Here is a 17,128-nt window from a genome sequence, read left to right as displayed (position 1 = left end):
CAAACCCGGGGATATAAACCCTGTAGAAGGGTGCGCATTTGGGCTAGTTGGTTCATGATTACGGGTGAAAAACAGCGCTAAAAAGACGGGACAAGAAAGGACACGAGACCTCGTGGTCTCGTGTCCTTTCTTGTCCCGTCTTTTTAGCGCTGTTTTTCACCCGTGATATAAACCCTGTCAAGCCAGATTTACGGCTTTTTTGTCTGCACCCACCAAGCTTCATTGAGTGTTTTTGAAGCTGAAAATAAATCCTGATTGACTGATAGATTGTTAGTTAATTAATTAATTAATTAATTAATTGCTTGACTGATTTGTATAATAGATACTTTCAGTTGTAGTATAACGATGTTGAGCTGTTTTTGCTCGCGTACAACCCATCGTTGCTGACAAAGAGGTACAGAGAGAAATAAATATTATTAGGAAGGAAGCAAGGAGACGGAGAGAAAGGAAAGGCAGGGATGTTAACCAGTCTAGAAGGACCGGTATGCTACCCTACACTGGGGGAAGGGATGGGGGAGGTATAAAGATAAAGAGAGAGAGAGAGAGAAGGAGAGCACGCACGCACAAAAAGTCACACACATCTCACGGTCATCATAACGACGTTAGTCTATAACCGACGGTGCAGGTCTGATGCCTTCAAGAAGTTGAGCACTGCCTTCGTCGCCTTCACCCGCGATGACCTATCAGGACGACATTCCAGAATGGTTTCTGCCGTCATCGGTCTGGGATCTATGCGAGCAAGAGCGACTGCGAGGGATTTTCTCTGCGCATTGTAGCGAGGAAAGTCGCAGAAGATGTGCTGTAGTGTCTCCTCGCTACCACGGTTGTCACAAAACGGGTTGTCAGCCATTTGGATTCGAAAGGAGAATGACTTTGTGAAAGCCACTCTTAGCCATAAACGGCAAAGCAGAGTGGCATCATTTCGGCGTAGTCCCGTAGGTGTCTGAAGACACAGATTGGTCTGGCAGTGGCGGTGGTGGTTGTGCAGTCTGCTTGCTGTATTATAAGTGGAGGAAGTCATTTCTTGTGCAGCCACTCGAAGTTGGCTAGCAGCATCGGTCCTTGATAGGGTATCGTATCGATCCTGTCACCTTGAAGAGCTGATCGAGCAGCATTGTCGGCGTGTTTATTGCCTATCAGGCCGCAGTGACTTGGCAGCCACTGAAATGTCACGTGGTGTCCTTTCTCTAACGAAGTATGGAGGAGATATCTAACCTCGAAGACCAACTGCTCGTATGGTCCGTGTCGCAGGGCTGATAGCAAAGATTGCAGGGCTGCCTTCGAATCGCAGAAGACTGACCATCGTTGGGGCTGTTCACGGTTGACTACACAAAGTGCAGCGCGAAGAGCGGCAAGTTCTGCTGCTGTTGATGTCGTTGGGTGGTCTGTCTTGAAAGTGACGCTGATAGCTTTCGCTGGGACGACCACTGCTCCGGACGAACACTGGAGGGTAGTTGACCCATCAGTATAAACATGCACATGATCAGCGTACTTCTCGTGTAAAAGATGCAAAGACAGCTGTTTCAGCACTGGAGATGAGAGCTCAGATTTTTTTCTGATTCCGGGGACGTTGAGGTGCACTTCAGGTTTAATGAAGCGCCAAGGAGGTATCGCTGGCTTAGATGCGGGGCTGAAGCCTGACGGAAGGTGGGCAGAATGGTTCGCAATCGTTGCACAATACGATGCCCGTGGTCTTTCTGAAGGTGATGTTGCAAGGTGGTGGCAATCGGCCCGGGAAAAATGACTAATATGAGTTCTCAAGGCTTCAACCGCAATGTGCGTTTGCATAGGTTGGTCCCGTGCGATGGAAATAGTCGCTTCAGTCGACGCGCATTTTGGCAAGCCAAGGCAAACTCTGAGAGCCTGAGCTTGTACAGCCTGCAGAGTGCGAATATTTGTCTTGCATGTATTAGTCAGTACCGGCAGACTATATCTCAAAAAACCGAGAAACAGTGATCTGTACAGTTCCAGCATTGCGTCGACCGACATCCCCCAGGTTTTTCCACTCAGGAACTTGAACAGCTGAGAGATTGCTGTCAGGCGCTGTTTCATGTAAGACACATGCGGGCTCCAACAAAGGTCTCTATCTATGATTATACCCAGAAATTTGTGGTTTCGGGCATAAGCAATGGTCCGTCCTTCGATAGAAATGGCATAGTGCGTCATTGGTTTACGTGTGAAGGCCACTAATGCGCATTTTTCCGGGGATATTTGAAGGCCTTGCTTCCCGAGATAGCTCGCTGTCAAACTTGCAGCTTTTTGAAGTCTCGCTCGTATCTGGAGGCGTGTGACGGCTGATGTCCAGACACATATGTCGTCTGCGTATATAGATGTCTCGATCGTGCATGGTAGGGATTCGGCAAGATCAATGAGAGCGAGATTGAAGAGAGTAGGACTTAGTATTCCGCCCTGAGGAACGCCTCTGCAGGTATAGTGTCGTGTGGTAGGGCCGTCGTCGGTTGACACAAAGAAAGATCTAGCTGTCAGGTAGCTAGCAATCCATCGAAAAACTCGACCACCCAGGCCAACCATCTCAAGGGCGTCGAGAATGACCTTGTGTAGCACGTTATCGTATGCGCCTTTTACATCTAGGAACAAGGCTGCAGACAAGCGCTTGCGTGAATTCTGCTGTTGGACATACGTTAGGAGATCAATTACATTATCAATAGATGAGCGATCACGTCGAAAGCCAGCCATGGAGTTTGGATAAACCTTGTAATGTTCGAGATACCACTCGAGGCGGCTAAGGATCATCCGTTCCATTATCTTTCCCACGCAGCTGGCCAGTGCGATAGGGCGGTATGAGGCAAGTTCAAGTGGGGACTTGCCTTGCTTCAGAAGTGGTACCAAACGACTTGTCTTCCATTCGTCAGGAACACTGCCCTCTTGCCAGGATGCGTTGTACAGACGTAGCAGCTCTCCCCGCGCAGTCTCACCCAGATTGCACAGGGCTCGATATGATATACCATCTGGCCCCGGTGATGAAGAACGCCTGCATAGGGCTAGTGCCGCCTCAAGCTCCTCCATTGTAAATGGAAGGTCCATGCGGCCGTCACGGGAATGAGGAGCGTCACTTCCGGCCAGAGCACCTGGACGAACTACTTGGTCTGCTATCCTCGCGCAAAAGTCTTCTGCGACATCAATGTCACGCCGCTTTTGGAAGAGCGCAAGCGCCTTGAACGGAAAACGCTGTTCAGGAATGCAGCGCAGACCACGCACCGTTCTCAGATAGGGGCTTGCGGGGGTCTAGTGTCTGACAAAACGTTCTCCAACGTTCGGAGGCTAACTTGTCCATACGACGCTGAATCTTCTTTTGCGTTCTTCTGGCTGTTCTAAGGTCGTGGACGGATTTTGTGCGCCGATATCTGCGTTCCGCACGGCGGCGAAGCGCTCGCAGTCTTTCCAATTCGGCATCAAAATCTTTCCACCTGGATGTAATCGATATCGTGCGCGTGGCATCTTGCATTGTGCACTTGATGACTTGCTTTAGCCCAGTGCTTAGACCCGCTTGGCAAGCATCCTCCATGTCAGACTTAAAAGTGGTCCAGTCAATTCTTCGAACGGCCTTCCCTGGACCAGATCTGGACATCCCTTTGATGTGAAGATAAGTGGGAATATGGTCACTCCCGTGTGTCTCAATATCCGAAAACCAATTAGCACACCTGGCGAACGAGTTGGAAACGAAAGCAAGGTCAAGGCAGCTGCCATATGCCACACCTCGAAGAAAAGTGGGGCTGCCGTCGTTCATGAGGGTGAGGTCATGATTGTGAGCGAAACTTGCTAATCGGCGCCCTCTTGCATTTGTCCTCGTACTTCCCCATGCCAGATGATGTGCATTGAAGTCTCCTATGATGACCCATGGAGCTGGACACACGGCCAAGATACTATCTAATCTTTCTGAGTCAAAATTACTTGAAGGCAATATATAAACGCCTATCAGAGTGAACATGAGTTTGTTCTTCTTAATTGTCAGGCATACATATTGATTGCCACCATGAGGCGCAATTGGATGCAACAAGCAAGTGAGTTCACGACGAACATAAACGAGGACTTTGCTGCATGCTTCATTTGTTGGGGACATGACAGCTTCGTACACCGATAGTCTTACTAGCTTCGATAAGTTGGGCTCACAAATTAGGATGACCGGGAACATGTTAGTGTGCACAAACTGACGAAAGTCTGAAAGGCGCGATGCTAGTCCTTTGCAGGTGGGAGCCTTCTTAGCCCAGAAAACCGTGTACGCTAATCATCTCCCTGGTGAGGTAGACCAAGCAACGGGGCAAACTTGAAAGCTCGGCTTCTCAATGTGCTCGAGTCCACTGCCTTGTTACAAGCCGCCCGACCGCTGCAGGAGGTTACAATATGATAAGCCAAGCGAAGCAGGCTAATCGGAGACTAAAGTGGGAATCTATTTTAGCCGTCCTGGCTAGGCACAACTTAAATACTGGACACTTCTGCACACTCAACTCACAGCAGCTTGGGTATGGAGCAGTGGCGATACTATTCGTTTACAAAGGAAGAAACTGAATTTCCTGAAAAAGGAGAGCGTTTGACCGGGCTATAAAATGTTTACTTGTTCCCGCCTATATTTGCGTCACCGATTACTTAAATTTTAGGCCAGGCAGAACAAAATAAAATCATGACAGACTGCTGTAACGTTATAGAGCCCCTAGTGAGCGATAGCCTCCTCTGCAATGCTCGAGTGCAAGACGCGCAAGCGTGGAATAGGCAACCCGCACCGTAGGTAGCCTACAGTGCGTGGCCATGACACACGGAGGACAGTCGTCACGGCAGAATCGCAGGACAAATTTTATTACGTAATTACGTTATTGCTGCGTTCAAGTAAAACTTTGCCTGACTTGTTAGTTTCCCAGTCTGCAGCCGATAATAACCACTGTCGAAAGTGGGGTGGCTCCGCCCCCCTAACATTTCTCAGTGGGGGGGGGGGGGGGGGGGTAGCGTCCCCTTTGCCACCCCGGTACATACGCCTATGTCCTCACGCAACGTGCGGCAAGCCGTCTCATCCACGGATCCGACTCCAGCCAGCGACCAACGGCGGTTCCTAATTGGAGGCTTCGGGGTACTGGCTGATGCAAGGGATCCCAAGGCTATAAAAGAAGCAAGCTGCGCGTGGAGACGGGGACAGCGAACGAAAAAATCCCGGGTCGTCGTCGCACCACAGTGCGAGCGCAATAAGCTGTTGGCCCCAGTGTCGAATATGTAACGCCTCTCTTTATATGTAAATGAATTTGCCTTAACTCACCGTCGCCTTGTCCGCTCCGTTTATCAGCTCTGCGCAGATGCAGCCGCAAGCTGAGACACCCAATACCCAACACTGTATAGGTTGAATTGTTGTTGTTGTTGTTGTTGTTGTTGTTGTTGTTGTTGTTGTTGTTGTTGTTGTTGTGTATGTGCGTCAGTCTACGCCGCTAGCGTCAAGGAGCGGTATGATAGGACAGTGTTTTGGTTTAGTCCATTAGTGCAGAGCTGTTAACACTGCCCGTCTATACACTCACGCAGGCCTCGTTATAGTCCAATAACCGGTACTTATAACGTTATATTCGTTATAGTACCGGTAAGTTCACAAGTTTCAACAGAGAAAATGATGTATGGTTTCAAAACGAAAGCGCGGAACATTGTACTGACGTGTCAATAGGACATTACGGGCCATTGATTTTTGGAATTGCCGAAACTCTGTACACTCTCGTCTCAAACCAATATCACACTTTGTGCAGTGGTCTGACCAAAGCGTCCTCTGACAGTGCGTATGACTCGCACACTCAGGAACCGGAGGTGTGCCTCATGAGAGCTCCGAAAATGGACCTGAATGAATACGAGGCACGCTGTAGTATGGACGACTCCGGAAATTTCGACAATCTGATGTTCTTTAACGCGCATTTACATCGCACAGTACACGGGCCTCTAGCATTTCGCCTCCGTCGAAATGTGACCTCTGAGGCCGGGATTCGATCCCGCGACTTTCGGGCAGCAGCCGAGCGCCGTAACCACTGTACCACCGATGCGGTCTGTCGAATTGAGAGGAGGTGCCCATAAAGCGTCTCGCTTCTTTCCACGAGTGTTGCGTAACGCAAGTAAAAACGAGTACCACTCGAAAGGAGTTTTGAACGCCCAAACAATCTCTCGAAGGTAAGCTGACGGACGCCCTGACAGTAAACTTTGAGCTGCAACATACAAAGAACGAGAGCTGGCAAAATGAAAGCAAGCTGCGGGGAGACGTTAAAGAAAAATCAAGAATGTCGGCGAGGTGAAAGGGTTGCTTGAAGAGACGAGAGAACGGCGAAACAGGAAGTGCCTAGACTACTGTCTGCCTGCGGCGTCGACGACCCGCTAGTGGCGGGCATTTTTAGCCGTGCAGGGCCAGAGACCGCCGTATAAAAGAACGCAGCGGGTCGGGGCTCGCGCCCAGACAGAGAGCCGGCACCGGGCTCAAACCGCGCCGTGCGTTTTTCTCCTCGCTTCGAGAAAACCGGCGCTTTGAGCCAAAAGCGATTTCATTTTTTTCTTTCATCTATTTAACCTTTTTTTTTTTTAGTGCTCTTTATAGTCGAATAACTTCGTCAAGCGATAACGAAACTAACCCGAGCCTTAGTGTTTTATTTATAACGCATAACGAGTCACGCATACGAATCACGCATACGAATCATCGAACTTCGCCCTCATCGAACCTTCTCTTCGCCGCCTCGAACCTTCAACGGCACACAGCGATTGTGCAACTCTGACGAAGACGACGACTTCAACGACGACGTCAACAACGACTTCTTTCCTTCCTCACCAAAAGAAGGCGTTGTTTGATATCCTCGCGTGGAACTTTCACTCAAGCTTCGAACAGCTACGTGTATCAGTTAGTACGCCGTCCTGTTCTCAAAGTCGAAGAACATTGCGCGGCAGCCGTAACGACCTTTCTTCTCGGGCGTATACGTATGTCTCGCGGCCTTCCTATCGCGACTGGAAAGGCGAAAGAAGTCGCCGAGGGAGGACCTGACAACGAAACGCGCGCACGAGTGATCTGAGCAAGGAGCCGGACTGACGACCCGAGCGCCACGATGGTTTCTCAGAAGTGCCTCGTGCTGTTCGCCGCCTCCACGGTGCTTTGGAATTTCCACGGAATCGACATCCTGCAGCCCCTTCGGAGACTTTGGAAAGGAAAAAAGAGTAAGTGGGATCGTTGCCGTTTGTTTCGTACCTTTTTCGTTGCCATCTTCTGTCTTTCTCTCGATTTCTTTTCCGTTTTTCTTTCTCTTTTTTGCCTCTTTATCGACAAACTGACGAAACGTTCGTCCAACGGCGGTCATCGTCCTTAGCCTCGATTGGTGCGCCGGTCTTTTCGAAGACGCGACAATTGCGCAACTTCGTTGAAAGGTTGTGGCGTTAATGGGGGGAATGCCACGTGTCTAGCTTTTTCTGACGAAATTGCGTTCGGTGTAATTGCTCTACAGACGTCGTCGCGCAGCCGCGACGAGGTCGCCGTTCGAACTCGGGACATCAAGCGTAGTTACTAATCCGGTGATGAGAGTGACTTCGGATAATGCTCAGCTATAATGCACGCTTTCAACTGATAGCGGACAGATCGATATTAAATTAGACATGCGCTGTATGGATTTTGCCACATCGTGCAGTCCAACTACTGGCTGCCTACGCTTGAGCGTCGCCCATGAAAAGGAAGCATTCAGTCGGCACGAAATTATATGAAAGAGAATGGTAAAGCACATTTCGTATCCTATAGCTATACGGTATGCATCACATCAACGCGCAAAATCGCACAGCTTCTAATTTTTAAGAATAAACGTTGTTCTTTAACGAAAATGATGCAACATCTGCGGGAGTTTGAGTGCACTCAGCTTTCTTCGCCAGGTTTGAAGTTGTCATCACTCTAAGCAATACATGCAAGAACGAACCGTATAGGTATAATTGCTTTTTTTTCGGCAAGGAGTCAGGCTGTAGCATTTACAAATCGACTATCAAGACAAGATAAATCAAGTACGCAGCCAAAGCCAACACCGACGCCGTAATTTTTGTGACACGGGCTTTCTGACACTATCGCTTAATGTATTCAAACCGTTTTTGCTGTTATAACCTCTATATTTGTTGAAAAATCGCGTTTCTTGTTTAGTTGTACAGTTAATTTATGGTAATCGAATATCTCACTCTTACGTAGCCTAACATGTTTTAACATCGAAATAAGTAAGCGGTAGTTATCCATAACCGCGAAAATTTGCAGCCCTGCAAATCTTAACCGTGTTTGGAGCGAATACGTGCGCATATATTGCGCACATTCCTTAATTATCTAGTATCTACGATTAAAAGCAAACGAGCGCCTGATCTATATATATATGTACAATGCGCAAAACGAGCGTCTGATCTATATATGTACAATACGCAAAAGCCCACATGCGTGTCTCTCCTCGCGGCAAGCTAACTGGCTTGCCCGGACAGTGTATTTGAAATCAAATGCAAAATATCGGCGAAGTAAATCAATGTCTTTCGGACAAGAGTGGTCATCCGGCGTCTACTATTCACTAGGCTAACACATTTGTTCAAGCTGCGGTGGCAACACATTTGCCGAGCAGCGGTCTGTGGCATGCTCAAGCGACGCCGCGTTTGAAATGCAAATTATTCTTCTGCGCCGAAGCCTACGTTCCTACATATATATATATATATATATATATATATATATATATATATATATATATATATATATATATATATAGTTGAAGGAGTGGTTGCCTTTGGTTGCCGTATAAGTATAAGTATGAGAGGTGGCACTTCAAGAAAACTTCATTTATTACGTCGACGTTTCGGTCAGAGCCTGACCTTTCTCAGGTCAGGCTCTGACCGAAACGGTCAGGCTCTGACCGAAACGTCGACGTAATAAATGAAGTTTTCTTGAAGTGCCACCTCTCATACTTATATATATATATATATATATATATATATATATATATATATATATATATATATATATATATATATATATATATATATATATATATATATATGTGTGTGTGTGTGTGTGTGTGTGTGTGTGTGTGTGTGTGTGTGTGTGTGTGTGTGTGTGTGTGTGTGTGTGTGTGTGTGTGTGTGTGTGTGTGTGCGCGTGCGTGCTTGGATTTCATCCAAGTGATCGTTCTTGTTCCTCGTTCCAAGTCCTGTCCCTCGCAATTCTGGTGACAACACTGTTTTCGAAACTGCAGTGTGTGACTAACGGCCTCAACTGCACTTTTCTTTTAAGTTTATGGTTATATTTGTTATAATTTAACGTGACCGTCCACACTGTATGTACATTTACCTCGAAGATACTTACGACAACAAAAGGATGTTACTGATGTCCGACCAGTTTTATCCACAGCTGCAATTGCTTCTCGTGGCAGTCAAACATGATGCGTCAACGGGCAGCCGTAAACATCCATTGAAGTTCTATACATTTTTTTTTTGTTATCCTTAGTGAAATACTAGTATGTATCCCCCACACGTCCACAAACACGCGTCTCCTTGTCGAGCGAAATCGGGGAGATTAGATGAATTGTGTTTCTCCGACCTTTGTTCAAGTGAAGGGAAGCGTTTCGTGCAGTGGTAAGAAAAACAAGAAAACAGTTTTAGAAATTAAGGGCTCGTTTTCCTTTGTGAGACGCAATATCAATGAAAACTAATGATAAACAATATTAGTTCTCGTTAAGAAAACAATTTATATACTTAATTTTTCGGTTCTAATAGTTAATCGTTTCGCGTGCATGTTGTTGTGGTTGTTTTCCTTTAGCTGCGATTTCGGGCCAGCGGGCTCTTCAGTTGTCAAAAGTGTCGTAGTGCACGAAGAACTTAATCGAGGGAGGCGGAGGCGTAGTGGCTCACGTGTAGTACTTTATTACACTGTTGTAAAAGGGCACACACAACATCAGCCTACAGTCAGCGAAGCTCGTGCTATTCAAGTGCATACGGCAGGCTTCGCACAAACTATGCACTTTTTCGTAAAAGATTTAATGTCGAAGTGTACATGTTATGGCAATTATAAATTTATAGCATAGTTTTCTGCCTTACTTTGCTTGACTCTATACAGGGACTTCCTGCCCAATTTTAGCACAGAAAGCTTTTTTGTGCTGACTCATAAATTGTTTCTTAAGCCGAAGTGCACACTTTCCATAGATTTCTTCAGCTTTCAGATAGACAAGCTGTCAGATACAGTTACGGATCCGAGATGAGCCCAAGGGCGTTCTTTTCACTGAATGACATCCTTCCTTGCTTCTGCGCTTCTATCAACGTATACAATAACTGGAGAACTATGATATCGGTGTGCGCGTGCGCAGGTACACATGGTGAAAGATTGGACCTGAACCCGATCAAAATGCTTAATCAGCATTTGTTTACCCTTTGTCCCCGTTGTAATCATGTGCAATAACACGGTAATGCAATGCAATGTCGACGTTCCAATTTTAGTGCAACTCGGTCGTTTGCAGCGGGACTAACTGCAGTCAAATAAAATGACATGCGGGCTAATTGATACGACGTGGCAGTATTTGTTTGAACCGGACTATTACAACGTATGTAACAGCGCGCAAAACTGGAAAGGACGACGACAAAGAGAGAGTGTAAAGTCGTCGTCCGTTTCAGTTTTGCGCACTGTTACATACGTTACAATGAACCAATTACCATAGAATCCCAAGCAAGGGCACGCCCCCCCCCCCCCCCTCAACGGTGAAACATAATGCGATAAGATTTGGAGGGGAGCCGTTGCTCGGTCGCGGATCAAAATTAAAGATGGCGGCGGAAGAACCGCCCAGAATAAAGAGTGCACGCCCGTGCTTCTAATGAAATGCTTTATTGAACACACATGTATTCATTGTTTTTATTCGCCCTCTTCGGGCAAATAAAAAGGATGAATGAAACAGTGAAAATAGTGTGGGGGGGAGGGGGAGGGGGTGCGCCTTCTCGGTCAATGGCGCATATTTCAAATCTCCAGAAAAAGGGAGGGGGGCGCTTGATCGGGATTTCACGCTAACCCAGCAAGCAACCATTCTTAAGGAACATTACACGATGTAGCGAAGCGTGTACTATCGTGCATTCATTATCACTAGTAGGCCATGTGAAGCTGTGTTGCGTTGATCCTGACACTGGAAGGGCTGAAACGTTGAAACGTATGATTTAATATTTAGCCCATATGAAGACTTGCCAAATGCGTAGGTGGTATAGCAAGAGGCAGCGCGCTCTTTTTTTCTTTTTTTGGTCAGCTAAGTCGGTGCACAGCCTGCCAAGGCGCAGCAGGAAATTATCGATTTTGGCTTTTTATACTAATGCGCACGTATAAAACATGGGAATGGGCTCTCAGTAAAATTGGCGCACTATACGGACGTAAAAAAAAAAACATTTCTTGACATTTTTTTTTTCGAGATAACTTTATTAAATTACGCGGGGTTGTTTGCACTGCTGGGAAGGGTGAAGATAATTATTTTTAATTTGTGACAACCATCAGCGAATAGGATCACTTTTCAGGCGACTCAGCCCGTTCAGACATTACACAGTTCAGACGTAACACAGTAATGCAGTTACCGCTGGTGCGCTATGCGCATAAAATGTCCATCAATGCACGTCGTTGTCTAAAAGCAAGATCGATAATTGTACGTAGAGGAACGTGTGGTATAGCAGTATATAACGGACTTTTAGCGAATGCAGGCGGAAGCCTTTCAACATCGGACGCTAAGTATAGAGCAGACTGCAACATTGTATCGAACTAACCTCCTTGTTAGGTTAACCATACCTCAACGCATCGCTAAAAGTGGCGCTTTGACACGTGACCCGGAAAAGTTGATGTGCCGCGGCGTCTTCCTTTGGCATACCTTTTTTTTTTTTCGTTCCTTTCACCATGCACCGCGGAAGCTGGGAACAAGTATAACACCTTAACGAGGAGAACCACGTGCAAGCTTTGGATTCTTAGAACCGCTTGGCGCCGAGCCACTAGCACTCTGGCGCCACTTTCCAGTTCCGCCTTGAACCAATATACTTTCTGTCACTTTTCAAACAACGCTCAAACCCGGGTTGAGCTCTGGATGGGGTGGAGGTTAAGGGGGAAGGGGTGGGGGCGGTTGGAAAGCTTGAGGTAGGCATCTGAGCGGGGCAGTTTGCTGGAACAGCAGCTATTGTTTTGATTCTTTGTATACCTTCTGAGTAATGAGGCTCATTGGTTGAGCGGCGCCAGTGTTTTTTGTCTCGTTCATGATTGGTCCGCGGACAACGCGCACGCAGGGCGAACAGTACCGTGTGCGGCCGGCTGCGTGCGGTGGTGACGTCACGGGACTTCTCTCTCAACCGGCAGTGCTCAATATAGGCGGTAAGACGAAGTGCTGGGCGACGCATTCCCGGAGCGTGAACTCGCTTTTGCCGGGTCGAAGACCCCGTCGCAGAGCTTGAAACCCCCCTCCCCTCCTCCCCGGCTCGCCGCTGCGGGCGCCGCACCGCTGGCCGACCTGTCTGGGCGTGCACAGTGTCCACGCGGTGATGAGTGCGTGACGTCTGACGGGCCGTCGTCGTCGTCCAAGCGAGTCCGGCAGTACACGCGCAAAACGCTGGCACGGTGCCTCTGCAGAGACGAACCGAGATGTCGGCAACGTCACGAACAGTTTCGCGGCTCACATGTTACGACGAGTTATTGCGTGGTCTCCTCGTTCCTGAATACCGTAGAGCCTCTTGTTGACTGGAAAAGGGCTGCATGCGTGGTTCTTAGTAATAATAATAGTAATAACACGGAGCGCAGCAACGCACGAAATGCTCACTTGAGGACATGGATAAACGTCGTTTGTGCCAGTCTCGCACGTCGCTTCGTCTGCTGGTGCACTGTGTATTGTAATAGATCACCATAGTGATCTGATAAAAGGCCCTGCCTTGAGTGACAATACTGCGTTATGCCAAGTTCGCCTGTCTAGTTTTTAATTACACTATCAGCGAAGCTGCTGTAGCTCGCCTTAGTTAGTGCGGTGTCACCGGAAAACTCCTCAAGTGGGTATGCGCCACAGGAATTGATCAAGCCTTACTACCGTGTACAGCAGGTGCGAGTGCCAAACGAAAACGAACACGTGAAAAAGAAAGAGATAGAAAACAGAGAGTAAGAAAGAGAGAAAGAAAGAAAGCGATAGAAAGAAAGAGGAAGAGAAAAATAGAGAGAAATAAAGGGAATAAAGACATAAAAAAGATAGAGAGACAGAGAGAAACATAGAAAGAAAGAGAGACAGAAAGAAACACACAAAGAGAGATAGAAAGAAGAGGGCAAGATAGAAAGAGAAATAAAGATAGAAACAAAGAAAGTGAGAGAGAGAGAGAAACAAATAGAAAGAAAGAAATAGGAGGGGGGGGGGGAAGGGATACAAAAAAAACAGAGAGAACGATAAAGAGAGAGAGAGAAGAAAGAAAAAGAATTAAAGATAAGGAATGTGACCCAGCTGCGCTCTTCCTTCACGCTCGGCACCACTGGTGCGAAGCTGCTGTAATTTTTTTTTTCAGTGTCATTATTCAATAACTTGATTGCAGTGTTGTTATCAAAGCACATGAAAGACAATACGATACTCGAGCTACAGTAGGCCTGTGCAGGGCTGGCTGACACGCTGAGAAAAGAAATAACCTAGTCAAACCCAGATATCATTACACATTGAGAATTACGACAGTAACGTGTTTCTCACCGCAGTGACTACAATTGCACAGCTCCCCCCCCCCCCCCCCTCTCACCCTTTTCCGTCAACAAGAAAAGATGAAATGTTAATAAAAAAAATTTGGCAGATCCCACGTACCGTGGGAATCGATGTTATGCGAAGCATGCGCAGGAAAGTTACCGTGTCGCAATTTTTCACATTGAGCGAAACGTTACGCAATGACGCTAGAGAAATGTGCAAATAGTATACGCCCACACATATTTTGAAGAGTCGTACATGTATTATATAACCAGTTGTTTACAGTTGCTTAACGATGCCAACAGCAGCACAGCTGTTACCAACACCAAACGCAGTGAGTTGATGTGTAGTGCTTATATTCTTCAATACTGGATAGCGCGAATTCGAATAGGACAATGAAGGAACACAGATGCACAGGAGAGGCGCTGCTCGCAACTAAGATTTATTCAGAAAAGTTTCGCTAGATATATACACAGCCGAGTGGCACGCGCAGGCGCACTGCACGTGCGTTAAAGTCACACTTGCAGTTGTTATAGCTGCGTTACAGTTGTAATGCTTATTCTTATCTGTTATGACGGAGAACGCGCGCACGTTTCACGAACCCGTGTGCATGTGTGGAAGGGGTTCTTGGCAGTTCTTGAATAAGGTCATCATGAGCACCAGTGAGCACCAGCAGCTGGACAGGACTTGTTATCGGATCCGCTTGTGATCGCTGCTACGAACGGTCTAAGTGTAGTGAAGTGCAAGGTATAGTAGAGCTGGTGGAAACCGCGGATGGCTTTTACGAAGAAATGACCTATGACGCCTTCTGTCCTGGACGTGGCACCGAGGTATTGTGATGCCCTGTCCACATGCAAGCCGTCTTCCATGCCGTGTAAGAACCAGGCGTTGTTCGGTTTCGATAAATCAATGCTGAAGTCACCGATAATCATGAGGGACATGGTCCTCTCGTCAGAGCTATTGTAGGAAGCATTGGCCGCGGTTTTTGCGTAATCCATGTGGTCGACGTTGCGGACCACGTGGACGAGTGGATGGTAGCCCAGCGTCTTCCAGGGGTGCACTGTCTTCAGCTCCTTTACTTTCCTTGCGTAAGCCGCTGTGGTGTAGTGGTTACGGTGCTCGGCTGCTGACCCGAAGGTCGAGGGTTCGATTCCGACCGCGGCGGTCGCATTTCGATGGAGGCGAAATGCTAGAGGCCCGTGCACTGTGCGATGTCAGCGCACGTTTAACACCAGATGGTCGAAATTTACAGAGGCGTTTACTATGGGGTCTCTCAATCCTATCGTAGTTCTGGGACGTAAAACCCCAATTATTATTATCACTTTACTTCCGTGCCAACGTGTATGTTCACGGTTACTGCGTTGATTGAGCCTGTGTTATCACCTGTGGCACATACCCGCAGAACATGAACTCTGGTATGCAGGTATGTGCCATATGTGACAGACGGAAAGGGTTTCACGACGTATGCGACAGGTATTTTGCGTTACTCATTTCATCACCAGTGAATCGTGTTCTTCATACACTCATCCTATGCTATGCAAATTTTGGTATATTACAAGCTACGGAGACGACCGGGAGTTCGCCCAGACGTAGGCGGCTAGACAGATAGATAGATAGATAGATAGATAGACAGATAGAAACGCCCAAAGTGCCTGAGGTTCGCTAAGAAATGCTTCACATTTAATAAACAATTATTGGTATAAAAGTAGCCAAGCTATTTGTATTCGACTTTTCGAATTATCAACAACTGAAGTTTCGTTAATGTATCCAGTAAACTGTATGCATTAAGCTTTGCCGTAGGTCTTACAGCAATTATTCACGAATTTTGATGCATTTTACTCGGCGTATTGAAATTATACGTGCGGTACTGTGGGGTTAACTTATTCAAATAAGATATTGCCTATAGATTGACGTACGCACGCAAAATATTGCATAATTGGAAGTACCGAAACAGGCTCAAAAGGACAGCTGGCACATATAAAGCGGCACTGCGGATGTCTACTTCCTCTATTCATAAAGGAAAGGCGTAGAGCACATATACAATTTCTTTCTTTATTCATTCTTTTTACCGTACTCTCCCTCGACTAAATTTTGGGCGGCTGTGGCGGAATCTGAAAGCCCAGAAGAGAAATGAAGAATTAAAATTCGGGGCGATTGTTCAAACCCTGCATGGGCGTCGGTTTATGACGAGAGGGCGTTGCCCTCCCGACTCGTCCCGTAATCTCTACGGGGGGAAAAAAAGGAGGAAAACAGAATTGATTCCGGTATAAACTGTGGCCACTTATCTTGCCTTCGGACGTTAAGAAAGTAGGGCAGCCTGTGGCTAGCAATATTCGATTTTTTTGGCAATCTTCTTCTCCTTCACTCATGTTTTTTGTTTCCTTTCATAAGCGGCGTGTCAGGCGAGTTCCTGCTCCATCCATCGGAAACTTTGATTCAATTTTTTGCGCTGAAGATGTTTAGGACCGTATTGATCCGGCGGGCCCGGAGCTTCTAAATTTGGACGCGTCTTTCTTGTGCCACGTGTAACCGCACAAAGCGAACTTCATACGCGCGCGGCCCTCAGTATCGTGCAGCGTCTTTTTTTTTTTTTTTTTTGAGTCCGTTAACTTGAAAGGAATAAATTAGGTTTCCGCAATCAACGCCCGAGATGAGGCTATTATCCACTGGCGAAATTGGAATCCAGTGTTTTGCATCGAAATAAAGGCCATCGAAGCATGGCGAGCAATATACCACTGCAGCCTTGTATTCACTTGCTTGCTCTTTGCATATGTTTCGTTATCCCAACATGTAATAAGAGAGCGTCCTTCTCTATCGTCGCGGAACTGCGGGATGATGTGCTAATAAAGGCATTTTTCATTATAACTGATAACAAATATAGAAATGTACGTTGCAGGCAGAAAAGATTAGGGCTTGATGCAGCTAGCGCAAATATATTTTTCCCCCAACGTTGTGTGAAAGCGCTTAAGCACGTGCGACCTACGTTTACTATCATGAACAAAACAAGGCAGCTTAGAAAGCGTTTCATTTGTTGCATCGTCCCGTCATGTGCTGATGCGCACGTGAAAATAGGATGTCGTTGCACTGTACAGGGTATTTGTACATACATAGAAGTAAAGAAAGATCTCTTTTTTGCGTGTGTGTGTGTGTGTGTGTGAGTAACACGGCATGCGCCACTATAAATGTCGGGTTATATCTGCTTTAAGATTGCCTTGCTGCTGTTCGCACTTGAAAGCGTAATTGGGGAATGCATTTTTGATGGATAAGTTGTAGAAAAAGTGTGCTTAGCGAGAGCCTGTTACGCGGTAAGTACTAGTGATCACATAATTATGGTAATAATTTAATTCCTTTAAGTATTGCGGTTGATTTATTATAACAGAGATTTTTATGGCAAATGCGCACATATACACATCTCTGAGGATGTCTATAGGTACTACTGGTTACAGACGTCCATATAAACA

The 17,128-nt window shown here is 46.7% G+C and overlaps 1 protein-coding gene across 2 annotated transcripts in view; it reads left to right on the top strand.

Annotated features, from left to right (window-relative positions):
• Positions 1–6,892: 6,892 nt before the first annotated feature.
• LOC119393552 (protein TANC2) overlaps positions 6,893–17,128 on the top strand; it is a 272,216-nt gene continuing 261,980 nt past the window's right edge. The window contains exon 1 of one of the 2 annotated variants that reach the window (XM_037660644.2): positions 6,893–7,173. In XM_037660644.2, the coding sequence (XP_037516572.1) occupies positions 7,065–7,173 (109 nt within the window). In that variant the 5' untranslated portion in view covers positions 6,893–7,064. The remainder of the gene's footprint in view (positions 7,174–17,128) is intronic. The other variant, XM_037660643.2, reaches the window with a different exon arrangement.

This window comes from Rhipicephalus sanguineus, chromosome 5 (genome assembly GCF_013339695.2).
Source record: "Rhipicephalus sanguineus isolate Rsan-2018 chromosome 5, BIME_Rsan_1.4, whole genome shotgun sequence".
NCBI classification, from domain to species: domain Eukaryota; kingdom Metazoa; phylum Arthropoda; class Arachnida; order Ixodida; family Ixodidae; genus Rhipicephalus; species Rhipicephalus sanguineus.
Note: the sequence above shows the minus strand (reverse complement) of the source record. Positions and strands in the feature narration are given on the sequence as shown.